Genomic DNA, 17,369 nt, shown 5'->3' on the forward strand with positions numbered 1-17,369 from the left:
AGCAAAGTTTACATTATTTTTAAGTTCCAGGTTTCAGCTCTATTTAAACACTCTACTCAAAATTGCATTTGTAGGCAGAGTATGCCAATTACATGCATAAAAACCCAATGGACCATAGGATTCAAAAATTGGTCAGCCAGAGAAAATAGACAGTGGCCAATTAGCACAAGTCATTATGCTTAACATCACTAGTCACTAGGGGAAGATAAATAAAAACCACAGTGATCTACAACTTCACAGCCACCAGGATGGCTGTGATAAGCAAATTGGACAATAGCAAGTGTTGACAAGGCTGTAGAGAAATTAGAACCCTTATACATTACTGGTGCATCATGCAAATGATACCAGCCAATTTGGAAAACAGGGTGGCAGTTCCTCAAAATGTTAAACATACAGTTACCACATACCCCAGATATTTCCAAACAGAACTGAAAATATATATCTCCATTAAAACTTATTCATGAAAAATAAAAAAATAAAAAAAAATAAATAAAAAAAAACTTATTCATGAATGTTCATAGCAGCATTATTCAGAATAGCCAAAAAGTGTAAAAAGTCCAAATGTCCATCCCCTGATGAGTGGTTAATCAGAATATGGTACAGCCCTATGATGGACTATTATTTGGCCATAAAAAAGGAATGAAGAATACTAATGGGTGTGGGATTTCTTTCTGGAAAATATCTGGAATTAGATGACCATGATGGTGGCACAAATTTGTGAATATATTAAAACCACTAAATTGTACATTTTCAAGGGGTGAATTTTATGGTTTTTGAATTATATTTGAATATTTTTTAATTTTAATGAAGAAAAGTAATGAAAGACTGATAAATGTTGTAATATGAATTATTCTTGGAAACATCACACTAAGTGAAAAAGAAACAGATACAGAAGATCACATATTATATGATTCCATTCACATGAAAGGTTTAGAATAAGTAAATCTGTAGAGACAGAGTATATTCGTGGTTTCCAAGGGCTGTAGCACAAGGGGAATGGGGAGTTACTACTACTGGGTGTGGAATTCTTTTTTTAAAAAATTAATTTATTTGTTTTAATTGGAAGCTAATTACTTTACAATATTGTGGTGGTTTTGCCACACATTCACATGAATCAGCCATGGGTGTACATGTGTCCCCCATCCTGACCCCCTTCCCACCTCCCTCCCCCCATCCCATCCCTCTGGGTTGTCCCAGTGCACTGACTTTGAGTGCCCCGTTTCATGCATCGAACTTGGAATGGCGATCTGTTTCACATATGGTAATATACATGTTTCAATGCTATTCTCTCAAATCATCCCACCCTCGCCTTCTCCCACAGAGTCCAACAGTCTGTTCTTTATGTCTGTGTCTCTTTTCTGTCTCACATATAGGGTCGTTGTTACCATCTTTCTAAATTCCATATATATGTGTTAGTATACTGTATTGGTGTTTTTCTTTCTGTCTTACTTCACTCTGTATTATAGGCTCCAGTTTCATCCATCTCATTAGAACTGATTCAAATGCATTCTTTTTAACGGCTGAGTAATATTCCATGGTGTGTATGTACCACAGCTTCCTTATCCATTCGTCTGCTGATGGGCATCTAGGTTGCTTCCATGTCCTGGCTATTATAAACAGTGCTGCGATGAACATTGGGGTGCACGTGTCTCTTTCAGATCTGGATTCCTCAGTGTGTATGCCCAGAAGTGGTATTGCTGGGTCGTATATCAGTTCTATTTCCAGTTTTTTAAGGAATCTCCACACTATTCTCCAGAGTGGCTGTACTAGTTTGCATTTGGATGTGGAATTCTTTTTGGGTGATGAAAATATTCTGGAATTAGATATTAATGGTGACAGAGTGCAAATTTACAAACATAGTAAACTAAAATACACTAAGACCCACTAAACTATACATAAAAAATAAACCAAAAAAATAGTAGCATTCAGGAGTAATTTTAGAGTTATATTTGTGAGGATGTATATTATGGTAAGTGTGATATAGACAGAAAACTTTAACTCATGTCCTATGTCCTGTCCAACTAAAGACTCCTTATAGAGGAGTATTCTTATCTCATTCTTATTTGTTTCTCAAAGCATCTATGACAATGTTTTAACATAATAGACAACAGCTATTTGTTCCAATAATAATTTACTGGAATTTTAAAAACTATTAAGAAATGTTTGTTATTTTTCTAACCTTGAAAAAAAATATGAACTCAGGTAAAGATGAAATTAAATTATGTATGAGTTGAAGATATATAAGCTTAAAACTAGGATCTTTAAATGTCTATTTCAGGTACACTGCCAGCCAAAAATACCATTAAATTGGTTTCTTATTTTCTGGGTTTTTAAAGAGTAGAAAAAATTACAAGGGAAAGATCAAGAGATTAAGCCAGAGGAAGTTGAGAATTTCTGTATTACAAAAAACAAAAGATTTTTTAACTACAATAAACAGTGTACTAGTACATTAGACAATATTTGTTTTCAAATAAACGTCTGTAGTTTATTTAAATGTCCCCAGAAACTTGGGGTATAAGTCACATCACAGGAAATTCGGAGACTCCCACTTGAAGTGGCTTCCCACCCTCCTCCCTGCAGTGGTACAGAACCCAGGAGAGGAGCGGAGCATAAGCCAGCCTGCTCCTGCCCCTATGAACTTCCCTGGTGAGGAATCTGCCTGCAATTTCAGGAGACCTGGGTTCTATCCCTGGGTCAGGAAGACCCCCTGGAAAAGGAGATGGCAGCCCACTCCAGTATTCTTGCCTGGAGAATTCTACAGACAGAGGAACCTGATAGGCTCCAGTCCACGAGGTCACAAAGAGTCGGACACGACTTGAGCGATCAACACTTTCACTTCCTGCCCTTGCTCCCTGCGCCACACCATGCCTCTCGGGGAGGCAGGGCCTCCAACCCCTGGGGCCCTGGCCCAGATTCCTCTTGCCCACTCCCTGGGCATCAGCTTTGCCTAAGGTTGCTACTAAGTATCAAGTATGGATTTGGGGCTGCTAGCACTGGTGAGTCTGCCTGAAGGCTTGCTCTGGACTGCCTGCGCAGAGTAGGCTGGAGGCATTCCCAGCCCCTAGGAACAACCTTCAGCCAAGAGCTGGCGGGAGTCCAGCCCCCTCACCCCTCAGGTAGGGTGATTCTCCAGCAAACTCTGCACTGTCTCCCGGGGTTCCCGGGAAGATTTGCAGCGCAGCTGCCCACAGTCCAGTGCATGAAAACACATCCTCGATGGCTCCCTTCCTGCTCTTCCTTCCTGCCCTTCCCTTCCTCTGCTTCCTACTAAGCTCCCTAAAAAGTCCCTTTACAAAGCCCTCTCACTTTTATCCTTGTCTCAGAGTTGACTTCTAGAGCAACCCAACCTAAGATATCGACTCAAGAAATGGAAGCCTGGATCTGGTCCATTTTGTCATTCATTGAGTGCCTAATGTTTGCCAGGCTGTGTTTTAGCCACTGTGAGAGCCGTGGTGAACAAGGCCATGTCCCTGCCCTCACAGAGCACCTATTGGAGGAGATCACAGACAGTGGAGAAGCTGACAAGCAGGGTGAATGACATTAGCGCAAGTGCTGATCAGAGCTTTGAAAGAAAAAGAAGGTGATGGGACAGTCAGGGACGTGAGGACTTCAGACGGAGGCTTTAGCTACAGAAGTCAAGGAACTGACCTTTGAGTTGTAACCTCTGTGAGAAGTGGCAGCCCGAAAAGATAGAAGCGGGAGGCTTTGTTATATAAAGGAAATATACCTCCTCCCCTTTTTAAAGTCTGATATATCAGATTTCAGTCTTCCCTGGTGGCTTCACGGGTAAAGAATCTGCCTACAATGCAGGAGACACGGGAGATGTGATTTCAGTCCCTGGGTCAGGAAGGTCCCCTGGAGGAGGGCATGACAACCCACTCCAGTATTCTTGCCTGGAGAATCCCATGGACAGTGGAGCCTGTTGGGCTACAATCCATGGTGTTTCAGAGAGTGGGACACAACTGGAGTGACTGAACACGCATATCAGACTTCAACCAAAACAATCTAAAAAGATATGATCTTCCCTAGAATAAAATGTCTCTTCATTTTAAATTGTATAAATCTTTCCATGAAACTTGAAGCCTTGGTTCCATATTAATAAGTATTTCCTGAGTTACATTCATGGGGTATAAAATGTCGGTACCAAACAAAAATGATAAGATGTAGCTGACAAATTTTGTTTGGAAAATTTCCCACATGAGAAGACTATTGGTGTCTAAATGAGAGTTACTTTTAAGGGCAACACTTGGTCATATCTCTTTTTTAAATTTTTGCATCCATTTAAAAAAAAAAGATTCTGATCATTTTGTATATTCTGTATTGACAAACTGACATAAGGCAAACAAGGCAATCAAACTTTCAACCAAGTCTCAGACTCAAGTATGAAGAAAAGAAAAAAAACATTTCTTCTGTTCTGCTGGCGAACACAGTAAGCATTTCTTCCCTCAATTTAAAACATCTACTTAAACAGCACATCCTGTTGATGGGCTCAATGATAAATTGCTTATCTCAAATAATATCTTAAGAGATAATTTATAAGAAATAAATTTAGCATTTACTGAACTATGAACTATACCAAGAATTACAATTTTTAGACAGCGACCATGTCTAAATGATTTTTTTAATCTCCATGATCCATTTGTGCAGCTGTTATTCAGGCAAGAGTGTTGCTTTGCCTGAAGAACTTGTCTGGGCCCTGGGGAGATACCAGTGGATATGAAACACATTCCCTATTCTCAAGGATCTCACTTTCTAGTAAGGGAAAGACAAGAAACAAGCAGACAAATAAATAGTTCCAGACAGTGATAAGTGATGTGAAGAAGCTAAACAGGATGCAGAGGCAGGTGGGATGGGAGCCCAGGAAAACCTTCCCGTGGAAAAATATTTAAGCAAAAGATTGATTGACAGGAAGGGACTGCTCATGGGAGGATCTGAAAGAAATAATTTCTAAGTGAGGAAGAGCAAATGTAGAAGCCCAGAGAACAAGGTTAACAAGTCTCAGGACCAGTGAGACCAACATGGTGGGAAGGAAGAGTATGAGATGAGGCTGAGAAGGTGACATGTGACTTAGGTGGCTCTATCTGCATTTTAGTGACACAGTTTGTAGTAGAACAGGTCACATCTTGTTAGAACAGACCGTAATCTCATCCGGTATAGAACAAGAGAATTCATAAAAGCTCACATTTATTGGTTCCAGGCATTGTGCTAAGCAACATCCTTAAATCATCTCAATGAATCCTCAAAAATACTTATGAGCTGGACATTACTGTTTATCCTCGTTTTATGGATTTAGACCTCAGGTTCAATTACCCCAGTTCACAGGAAAGGGCGAGTGACAGAACCAAAACTGGAGCCTAGGGAGGCTGACTTCAAGCAGACACTTAATCCCTGAGCAGCAGGTGCTGACTCCCAGAAGACTGCTTGATGAATTCCTTTCTTGGTGCATATCCTCCTGTTTTAAAAAAAAAAAAAAAAATCTATTGACAAAAGAGACAAAGAGGACAAACAAGAAGTTTAATGAATGGCATAGTTAAGAAGAGCTTTAAACAAGGCCAGGCATCAATTCACCTTATATCTAATAACTGTTACAGAGAACAACTCATCACCGTCAAAACAGAAACCATTATCTTTTGCCTTCAGATTTCAAAATCCAGCAGCCACTACTAAACACTTAGTATTTCTTCATCCCTCACTGTTGTGTCTGGTGTGGAGCTGTGGCTAGAGCTGGGTCTGATGCCATTCAGGTGACCTTGACTTCTAGGCAAGTCTGGTACGTTTGACTTTTCTTTCTCGGTTTGACAAACCCACCAGCTGTGGTTTTCAAAGCCTGTGGCTCCTTCCTGGTCAGCAACGTAGCACACTGCTGCTCTGGGCCCATGCCCTGCCGTCTGCTCTCTAGCTTACGTAGAAAGTCAAGCTGGGACAAGGGACCACAGCTAAAGAAGGACCTTTAATAGATACGTGATCTGTCTACTCTCTCTAAATCTTGACCGACTTTTCATCAACAAGCAGTTACATGTAACTCATAACTCAGCCCCATCAGAATAACTGAGTTTCTCTTTGATCTCATGGCCTTGGCAGTTATATTGAGCTGTGTTCAGAGAATTCTTATTAAACATGAATTTCTGCATTTTCTGAAATCTATTGAGTGTTATCCATTAATATTGTTCAGTTGCTTTATATTAGGTTCCAAGCAAGAAACTTTCTTTGAAATTTATCTTTTTGTTGGGCGACTTCTTTATTTCCTTAATTTATTCGTTTTTTAAGAAAAACCAGCCTCCAACTAATAAAAATAAATGAAAAAAAAGAAAAACCAGGAAGCTCAAACCCACATTGGTGTGTCATTACCATAATTATATTAGTGTTGTGGTTAGATATTTGCTTTCTCTGACCTTGATGTTTTCCCTTTTGTTAATCCTAACACATGTATGACCTTTACTGTGTTATCCTAAATCCATCCCACCCCCTTTAATTGGAAAGGAGACAGCCTATATATTAAAGAACCAATTAAATGAAACCATGTGGAAATCAATGTAGACTGTCTACATTAAATCCCAAATTAGAGAGCCACTAAAATGTAATGTGGTTAGCAATTTCAGTAATGATTTGTTATAGGTTTCCTTTAACTTCTGTGTTCATGTGTTACATTTACAATATTTGTTCATTTATGTTCAGGTATTCTGGCCCTACCTATTTCATAACGTGCTTTACATTGCCTAATATGTGATATAGTATTCCCATTGTTTGTTTCTTTAATTATCAACCAATTCATTTGACCACTACACAATTGCAGATGACTATGCTATTACCTACGTGGCCTTCAGACTCTCCTCAGTGTGGCCTTTGCCAGGCTCCTACCCCACTCCCTACACCTCATCTGCTACACTTCCTGAAACCCTGGCCTCCCCAGACTGTCCCCAATACAGGCAGCATTCCCAGCCTTAGTGCCTGTGCTAACTCTTCCCTCCACGTGGGATGTATACCTGGACTACCTCTTTGGGCTCTACTTGTTGGGCTCCTTCCTGGTTTTGCTCAGACAACACTTCTTTGAGAAATGCCACTAGCTCTTTCTCTTAAAACTGAGGACCCCTTCCTTACACATATCTCTTTCTGCTTTCCTCCTTTAATACCTATCCCATTCAGCCTAGCATTGTTATTGTGCCTCACCAGCCTATTAAGTTCCTTTGATAACATGTCTGATTTATCTTTGTTCGATTTCTACCTCTGCTGTAACTCCCAGTTTATCACTGTACTTTTCCAGCGTGAAGCTCTTAAAAATATATTGAATTGATTGCAGATATACTTTTGAAAGATCATGTTCCACTGAGCATCATTTATTAATGGTCCTTAAACCACCAATAAGTTGAAATGAACAATATGCAGAGTCCTGGATGCTTATTGAATTTTTTTAAAGGGGAATTTTCACTGACTCAGAGACTCAGTTGCCTCTTCCATGACAGTTTATTTTAGCGAACACTAACCCATCCCATTTTTCTAACAGCTTTGCTTCCTGCTGTGCATCCTGTGAGCACTGCCCACCCACATCAGGGACATCCTTCCAGGCTTTGCCATTAGTGTCTAAAGGGCCAGTGCATTGTTTTGAATTGCTTGGTGCCAGTACTTCTCAGGGAAACATAATAGGAAGATTTTTATATTGTTTTTCTGTTTCATAATGTTTTCACATTTTTAAAAAATAGATCCCTTGTGTAAAAGATAAAATTATGCTTACTGTCTGCTAGAGTGCTTACTTCAAACTTGTCATAATAACACGTTCCCTTTGTTTCAGTAATTCAGTACAACTTCAAAAATATGTATTTCCTTCTTACAGGTGGTTGATAGTAAAAGATTCCTTTTTACTGTATATGAAACCAGACAGTGGTGCTATTGCCTTCGTCCTGCTGGTGGATAAAGAATTCAGAGTTATGGTGGGGAGGAAGGAGACAGAGACGAAATATGGACTCCGAATTGATAATCTTTCAAGGTAGAATTTGGAAAGATTTTTAAAAGATTTCTCTAAAAACAGTTTTTCTCCCAACATTAAGTGAAGAAGAAGGTAAAATAATTTAGGTATTAGAAAATTATTGTTTAGAACTCATCCTCAATTAAAAGTAATGAAACTACTTTTTTTTATATCTTTAAGATGCAGAGTATCCTATATGGAAGAGTCAGAATAAATGATACCATGTATTGCTGTGTGCTTGTTTTAACAAAATATATGCCTGATTTAACAAAATTGACTACCCAATAATACCAATTACCAAACAGATAAGGAATAATAGATATTGTTTTTAAAAAGTAGAATTTTATTTTATAAATGGATACCCTTTAATTAATAAAACATGTACAAAGTGATTTGATTATAAAAATTCTGTTTACATACATTTTTAAAAAGATACCTTGAAGGATACTCAACTGTACAATTATTATAGATTTTATAAGTGAGTTTGTGTGTGTGTTGATAAATGTTTCTTTCTGAAAGGTTGTAGTTACACAATATATGTGTGTCTTTTTCTCTCTAATATATATATATATATATATATATTTGTCTCTGTGAAGTTCAGGCTCAGGTATATGAATACGTTTTTGTTGTTTAGTTCCTAAGTTGTATCCGACTCTTTTGTGACACCATGAACTCCTCTATGGAATTCTCCAGGCAAGAATACTGGAGTGGGTTGCCATTCCTGCTCCAGCGGATCTTCCTGACCCAGAGATTGAACCCACATCCCCTCCTTGGCAGGCAGATCCTTTACCACTGAGCCACCTGGGAAGCCTGTATGAATACATACAGATATACAAAGGTCCATCTAGTCAAGGCTATGGTTTTTCCAGTGGCCATGTATGCATGTGAGAATTGACCATAAAGAAGGCTGAGCGCCGAAGAATTGATGCTTTTGAACTGTGGTGTTGGAGAAGACTCTTGAGAGTTCCTTGGACTGCAAAGAGATCAAACCAGCCAGTCCTAAAGGAAATCAGCCCTGAACATTCATTGAAAGGACTGAGCTGAAACTGAAGCTCTAATACTTTGGCCACCTGATGCAAAGAGCCAACTCTTTGGAAAAGACCCTGATGCTAGTAAAGATTGACGGCAGGAGGAGAAGGGGACAACAGAAGACGAGATGGTTGGATGGCATCACCAATTCAATGGACATGAGTTTGAGCAAACTCTGGGAGATGGTGAAGGACAGGGAAGCCTGGCCTGCTGCAGTCTATGGGGTCTCAGAGAATCGGACTTGACTGAGTGAGCTGAACAATGACAACAATACATTTCTCTCTATACACACTGACTGACACCAAATATGTATATATATTTAATATAAATATGCTACTCATACTAATATGTTTGCGTGTGTGTGTGTGTGTGTGTGTGAAAAATGCTGAACTTCCCAATCTCAGACAATGGGAGCTTCAGGATGTTATTGAAAATATAATGATGCTGCCATTAAATCTCCCTCCTGGAAATTCCCTGGCAGTTCAGTGGTTAGGACTCTGTGCTTTCACTACCAAGGGCCTGAGTCCAGTCCCTGATCAAGGACCTAGAATCCCACAAGGTACACAGTGCAGCCAAAAAAAAAAAAAAAAAGCCACCTCCCTCCTGGTACTACTTTCCTATTTTCTGGAGGACCATAGACATCAGACCACAGTTTTCACGGGTCGCTGTAACGGTTGCCTTACTGGCCATCTTATCTCCATTTCCTGTCCTCACTGGTTTGTGCACCCTTGCCAAATGAATCCGTACAGATCCAGGTTTCATCTGCTCCCTCTCTGGTGTACGCGGTCCCCCTCCTTGTATCAAGTTAGCCCAAATTCCTCCATTTACTATCTAAGACCTTTAATCTCTCTACCTTCATTGGCAATCCCTCCCTAAAGCAGTCGTTCAGTTCCTTAGGGACGGTTCTCTTCACACCCCTCCTCACACATTTTTTAATTTCACCCTTCTTCTTTCTACCTCCATGTTTGGAATGGTCCTTTTTTTCTTTCCTTACCTCCGATTCACATCCTGTGATAAGACTTCTGTTTGTCCTTTATCTCTTCTACAGTATCTTTTTCTCATAGCTGGTTTTCAGAGGCATTTCAGCTCAGCTGGAGCAGGGCTTGCATGCTGGGTCAAGCCCAGGCATTTTCTGTGCCCTGGTGACCTCTCTGCAGAACCCCGTGTCTGCCTGCTGCGGCCAATGGAGAATGCCTCTCTCCTCCCAGCACCACCAGATCTCACCTCGCAGACAAAAGCCAAGCACCAGTCTCTGACATATCAAGGGGACCAGTTCAGACATCCCTAATCTTTGTAAATAATTATTTTAGGGTCTGTGCATATAGCCCCTTCCCTCCTTCTTATCAGGATCATTACATTTCTCCCCAAAGCACTCTCCCTGCTCACCCACAGCATGGGTCCTCTACTGGGGCAAGTTTCCGCCTTAATGGCAGGGAGACTGCTGACTTCAATTCCTTGTTTTCTCTGGGTTTTAGTTGTTCTTGTTTTTTTTTTTCCCCCTTTTGGCAGTTCCTGGAGACATACAGATTCCTATTTCACTGACCAGGGATAGAACCTGGAGTTCTGGCAGTGAAAGCGTGGAGTCCTAACCACCGGCCTGCCAGGGAGTTCCCACACCTTGGTTTCTCTGAACTTCAAATTTGGATAACTTATTTCCACCTCTTAGTGGTAGTCACCTATTCTGGCATTTGTTGTGTAATAACTTTTTGTAATCGCCCACTTTGAATTTTTTTTTCAGCACTGACAAATCTGTAACCAGTTAGGATCGTTTAGTCATTGGCAATAAAAAAAAATCCAGTGCCGCCTGGTTTACATAAGAAGTAATTAGTCAGATATGTTAACCATGGCTCATTCCAGGGCTCCAGCTGCGTCACTGAGGTGCATTTTCCTGGAGTTTCTCAACTCTGTCTCCTGGGATCTGCTCCATCCTCAGGCTGGTCTCCTGGTGGTAGCGAGATGGCTGCCTCTTACACTCAAACCAAGTTTAGTGGAAGGGGAAGAGTCTCCTGCTGGCATTTCTGAGCAAGTCCTTGATTTTATTTTCACTCTTTGGGTGGAGTTGGCTTGTGAATATCATCCTTGAACCAGTCTTTGGAATCAGGAGCTGGAGTATGCCATTTTGTTGGGTTTGATAGACCCAGAGAAGGCACGAGGTGATCAGGCTATTTCCAGAGGCTGAGGGAATGGACACCAGGCGGGCCAAAGGGAAATGTCCTTTACAGGAACCCGTAGTTTTCTAAGACTTGGATGTAGGACCTCCCTTTATGCCTCTTCCATGTCTTCCTCACAGCTTGGCCCAGTTAGCTCCAGGCCTTTACATATGTTTGCATAAGCGAATGAGGGAATAAGTAACCTGAAAGTTTGTTTTTGCTACATTGAATATATTTGCAAATACTGTCAAAACCATTTAAAAGTCTGCTTTTTTCATATCAGTAGGATGCTCTTTGTCTAAAATTTTCTTTGTTGCAGTACCAAAACAAATGGGGCATGTTTAATTCTTAAATTGTTTAAAGAGATAGAGCATAAAGTGACCATTCTTTTCCATATTTTGCTTTTCTTTGAAGGACACTGATTTTAAAATGCAACAGCTATAGACACGCTCGGTGGTGGGGAGGGGCTATAGAAGAATTCGTCCAGAAGCATGGCCCCGACTTCCTCAAAGATCATCGATTTGGGTCATATGCTGCTATCCAAGAGAACACTTTAGCTAAATGGTAAGGTCTTTTTGCTCTAAGACTATGAAGGTAGTCATAGTCATTAATATTTAATATTAGCATTTAATATTACAGTGGTCTAAGTTTACCCAGAATCAATTTTTGAAGCTGTGAAAAGATATTATGTGTTATACTTCACAAGAGCCTTTATAGGACTACCTGAGCATAGATTATTTTTCCATTTTTTGCTTTTATGATTTTTTTAAAAATGAACTTTAGATAGCTAGCCTTAGACTGTGAAGTTTGATTTTAAAAGTTAGCTTCATACATTTTCTTAATGATGCAAGTGAAAAGTTTATTTAAGTCGTTAGCCATAATTTAAGAAAGAAATTTACTTGGTAGGTATTTCTTTTAAATAAAATTTTGCTTAGCATGTTATTCTACCCATGGGTTAGAAAATGGTCTGTTTTCAGTCTCAGAAGAACAATGGTGTGCGAGTTCAGTACAGTGGGAGAGTGCATCTGACCTCATACAATGATGAGAGCATTCAATTTGTTATTCTCTCAGCAGAAAAGAGTCAGGTTGTCTACTTCTGTCTATTTACTGTACTTCCTGCATAGCAAACAGAACATGCTATTTTCAGTCTTTGTTTCCAGTTATACAAAGTAAGCTGGTGGTTTTGTAGAGATTCTAGGCAGTGGCTTCCGTCTTCTGTTTTGCCATATGATAGATTTCCTTTTTTATCTTTTTGGTTAAAAAAAATGAAACAGAAAATCTGTCTTTCAGGTATGTTAATGCCAAAGGATATTTTGAAGATGTGGCAAATGCAATGGAAGAGGCAAAAGAAGAAATATTTATCACAGATTGGTGGTTAGTATATGTCCCTGGGGAGTTGGAGATCTCTGTATTTAGGAATATACAACAGTGTTGTACTGTTCTAGAACCATACATTAAGAAAGACAGCAGTATTCACAGATGTTTTGGTCAAAGTCCCAACTAATTAATTGTAGTAGCCTCCACTGAAAGGTCTTTTCAAAAAAACCTCACATCCATAAATATTGTAAAAATATTTAGTTTGAGCAATTTTGTTTTTGTTTTCCCTTTTGGAAGCAAATAACCAATATTTATTGTAGTAAAGATTATTTTGCAATGCAAATGCAGGTGTAGAGATAATGGAAAATAGTCTTCCTTGGATATCTTCCATGATGTTGGTATGTCTGTCACAAGGTCCAATGAATACACTTCCTCTGAACTGTCCCTTTGAAAATGGAATATTTCCATTTTCCTATTAGTATTAAAATATCCTTTGTAATGAGTAAGCCTGGTTAGCTTTTCTAGAGATGCATCAGATTTCAACTTTCTAATCCCCTTTAAAATCATCCATGAGAGTTAAAATGCTAATTAAAGCCATTGCAAGTCTCTTGTATTTAAAATTCACTTAGCTCTAGGAAATTTTACTCCTGGAGGAGGTGTAGACCTTGTAGTATGACTTCAGTTCCAATAACCCATCTGCCTGGATGATTAAAACCCATGGCTGATGCTAACATTTCCTACAATGGAAATGAAAATGTCTAAGGTATGTTTTCCTTCTAAGAACTGAGTTGCTTGAAATGCTCCTCTCACCCCCATTTTTCCCTATCCTATTTCTTTCCAAATGCTATCTTTATTGAACTATGAAAATAGCATCATAATTCATTTCCTCCTAATTCTAGGTTTTGGGGGGAAAGGAAAGTAATTAGGACTGTGAACTCATCTTTTTCTACTGTTTTGCCTCACTGATGAGGAACTGTTTAAGTCTAGGGCATGCTTTCCCAACCTTGGCACTACTGACATGTGGAGCCAGATAATTCTTTATTGCAGGGGCTTGTTCTTTGTATTGTGGGGTGTTTAGAACCATCAGCATCTCTGGCTTTTGTCCACTTGATGCCAGTAGCAAGGCTCCAGTTGAGATAACCAAAATATCTTCAGAGGTCATCAAATGTCCCCTGGGGCGCACAGTCCCTCTTGGTTGAGAACCATTGATCTAAAGTCGGCAGATAAGGCTTGTGATAATCAGCATGTCTGTGCTTCTGTTTATTCTCACATTTAGGAGGAGCTTAATCTTGGTCCTTTTATTCTTGTCAAATTTTATCTCTTCAAGTCAGCTACCAGAAATAAAAGAAAGTTTTGGACTTAGTAGCTATTTCTTTGACTGAATACTTTCTACACACTTAGGAGAGTAGGTTCAAGCTTAATGTAGTAGGTGTGTTCCTTTAAAAAGTATTTCTGAAAGTTTGACTAGGACATGAAAGAGACTGTAAATAGTGTTTCCACTGAGTCCATATTATCATGTTTTACACAAGCAAATAATGCATGTTTTGAAGGTTCTGAACACTGAAATATAGGCTCTCATTTAAACATCTAAAGAGATGGGACGTTGAATGTTCCTTCTATCAGCAAAAAAAAAAAAGAATCAGCAGATTATTTCTTTTTCGTGACTGTGCTAGGATAACATCTTATTGCAACACTCTCTGAACTAAAACCTTTGCAGAAACTTCCCTCAAAACAAGTGAAGAAAATTCTTGTACAAGTATATTATAAAAGTGAGCATTCAGAAACTTTATCACACCCTGATAGGTCTGGATCTGAGAGAATGAAAAGCATAGTGAGAAGATGCACGTGCCCTTTAGAAGCTTCTAATCTAAATCAAGAGACATCATATACATGAGTGAAAACTGTGTTACTCTTTTTTTGAAACAATTAATATGCAAGCAAAGGCAGATTTGAGCAATCTCCAGGAGTTGGTGATGGACAGGGAAGCCTGGTGTACTGCAGTTCATGGGGTTGCAAAGAGGCAGATTTAATGAAATGAGAAACAACCTGGGACCTAGAAGTGCTTAGCTCTTTTGTTCGTTAATTCATTTAACCACCCATTCTTTCATTTGTTAATTTACTCACTCATTCATTTCTGAAATACTTAATGAGCAGCCACTATGTGACAGGCACATGTCCAGAATGATGAATGAAGAGCAGCCCCTACCCTGGACAACATACAGTCAGGAAATTATGTGCAGAACAGATTAGGGCCAGCTCAGTGGTGAAGTCACTCAGTCGTGTCCGACTCTCTGCGACCCCATGGACTGTAGCCTACCACGTTCCTCCATCTATGGGATTTTCCAGGCAAGAGTACTGGAGTGGGTTGCCATTTCCTTCTCCAGGGGATCTTCCCGACCCAGGGATTGAACCTGGGTCTCCCATGGGAGGAACCTGGTAGGCCCCAGTCCATGGGGTTGCAAAGAGTTGGACATGACGGAGCGACTTTACTTCTTCACTTGAGTGGTGAAGATCAGCATAGCAGAAGGCACAGGGTGAGGGTGGGCTGGGGGAAGCACGGAGGAAGGGGCAGTGACTGAGCCTGCAGGAGCTGTGGAAGCTTCACAGGAGAGGTGGCTGGCCTGAGTCCTGGGTGATGGCGCTGTCCAGATAAAGACAGGTGAATATTTTAGGCAGAGAGGTAGTAAGTTATATTTAGAATTTTATTTAAATAATTCAATAAGAAAAGGTAGGAAAGAAGAGAGAGGAGAGTTGCAGCTTAAGTCGAAAAATGAAAGTGAAAGTCACTCAGTCGCATCCGACTCTTTGTGAAACCATGGATTATATAGTCCATCACATTCTCCAGGCCAGAATACTGGAGTGGGTAGCCTTTCCCTTCTCCAGAGGATCTTCCCAACCCAGGAACCCAGGTCTCCCACATTGCAGGTGGATTCTTTACCAGCTGAGCCACAAGGGAAGCCCTAAGTGGAAGTTAGGGTTATTATTTTGTGCAACTTTTATTTCAGTAGTCAATAGAAGACTGATTGATAGGTAGGTAGGTAGAAAGACAGATGGATGAAAATACTGAGATGAATACATAGTGTATTCCTGTGGATTATGACCCCAAAATTTCAGAAGCTTCTGACTTTCAACAGGCTGGCAAACATTTTCTGTAAAGAGCCAGAAAGTAAATATTTCTGTCATTTCAGGTCACATATAGTCTCTGATGCATATTCTTGTTTGTGCAAGTGTTTGTGTGTTCAATAAACCTTTAAAAATGTAACAGCTCATGGGCCATACTAAAACAGGCAATGGACCAAATTTGGTTCATGGTGCATAATTTGATAACCCTTGTCTTAGAAAGTAAATTCAAGTTATTGTATCATATCAATACTAAGAGCAACTTTCATTAAGAAACTGTCAATCTGTTTTCTGAACTGCATATACTAACAATGTTTGAGAATTTCATCCCTCCTCATCTTGCAAGCACTTGCTGTCGTTAGTCCTTTTTGTTGTTGTTGTTCAGTCTCTAAGTCGTGTCTGATTTTTGCAACACCATAGACTGCAGCACGCCAGGCTTCACCGTCCTTCACTGTCTCTCGGAGTTTGCTCAAACTCATGTCCGTTGAGTTGATGATGCCATCCAACCATCTCATCTTCTGTTGCCCCCTTCTCCTCCTGCCCTCAATTTTTCCCAGCATCATTCTTTTTTAATATTAGCCATTCCAAAGGGTATTCAGTAGTTTCTCGTGATTTTAATTTGTATTCAGTCAGTTCAGTTCAGTTCAGTCACTCAGTGGTGTCCAACTCTTTGCGACCCCATGAATCGCAGCACGCCAGGCCTCCCTGTCCATCACCAACTCCTGGAGTTTACTCAAACTCATGTCCATCGAGTCGGTGATGCCATCCAACCATCTCACCCAATGTTGTCCCCTCCTCCTCCTGCCCCCAATCCCTCCCAGCATCAGGGTCTTTTCCAATGAGTCAGCTCTTTTCATGAGGTGGCTAAAGTATTGGAGTGTCAGCTTCAGCATCAGTCCTTCCAATGAACACCCAGGACTGATCTGCTTTAGGATGGACTGGTTGGATCCCCTTGCAGTCCAAGGGACTCTCAAGAGTCTTCTCCAACACCACAGTTCAAAACCATCAGTTCTTCGGCACTCAGCTTTCTTCACAGTCCAACTCTCACATCCATACATGACCACTGGAAAAACCATAGCCTTGACCAGATGGACCTTTGTTGGCAAAGTATTGTCTCTGCTTTTTAATATGCTATCTAGGTTGGTCATAACTTTCCTTCCAAGGAGCAAGCGTCTTTTAATTTCATGACTGCAATCACAATCTGCAGTGATTTTGGAGCCCCCCAAAATAAAGTCAGCCACTGTTTCCACTGTTTCCCCATCTATTTGCCATGAAGTGATGGGACCAGATGCCATGATCTTAGTTTTCTGAATGTTGAGCTGTAAGCCAACTTTTTCACTCTCCTCTTTCACTTTCATCAAGAGGCTCTTTAGTTCTTCTTCACTTTCTGCCATAAGGGTGGTGTCATCTGCACATCTGAGGTTATTAATATTTCTCCTGGCAATCTTGATTCTAGCTTGTGCTTCTTCCAGCCCAGCATTTCTCATAGAAGTTTTCTGCATAGAAGTTAAATAAGCAGGGCGACAATATACAGCCTTGACGTACTCCTTTTCCTATTTGGAATCAGTCTGTTGTTCCATGTCCAGTTCTAACTGTTGCTTCTTGACCTGCATACAAATTTCTCAAGAGGCAGGTCAGGTGGTCTGTTATGCCCATCTGTTTCAGAATTTTTCACAGTTTATTGTGATCCACACAGTCAGAGGCTTTGGCATAGTCAATAAAGCAGAAATAGATGTTTTTCTGGAACTCTCTTGCTTTTTTGATGATCCAGCAGATGTTGGCAATTTGATCTC

General features: G+C 40.2%; 1 protein-coding gene across 6 annotated transcripts in view; it reads left to right on the plus strand.

Annotated features, from left to right (window-relative positions):
• Positions 1–17,369, plus strand: part of PLD1 (phospholipase D1) — a 267,970-nt gene that overhangs the window by 103,610 nt on the left and 146,991 nt on the right. For all 6 annotated transcript variants that reach the window (XM_065943633.1, XM_065943637.1, XM_065943636.1 and 3 more), the window contains exons 9-11: positions 7,829–7,981; positions 11,554–11,703; positions 12,430–12,513. In XM_065943633.1, coding sequence (XP_065799705.1) covers positions 7,829–7,981; positions 11,554–11,703; positions 12,430–12,513 — 387 coding nt within the window. The remainder of the gene's footprint in view (positions 1–7,828; positions 7,982–11,553; positions 11,704–12,429; positions 12,514–17,369) is intronic.

This window comes from Muntiacus reevesi, chromosome 8 (genome assembly GCF_963930625.1).
Source record: "Muntiacus reevesi chromosome 8, mMunRee1.1, whole genome shotgun sequence".
NCBI classification, from domain to species: domain Eukaryota; kingdom Metazoa; phylum Chordata; class Mammalia; order Artiodactyla; family Cervidae; genus Muntiacus; species Muntiacus reevesi.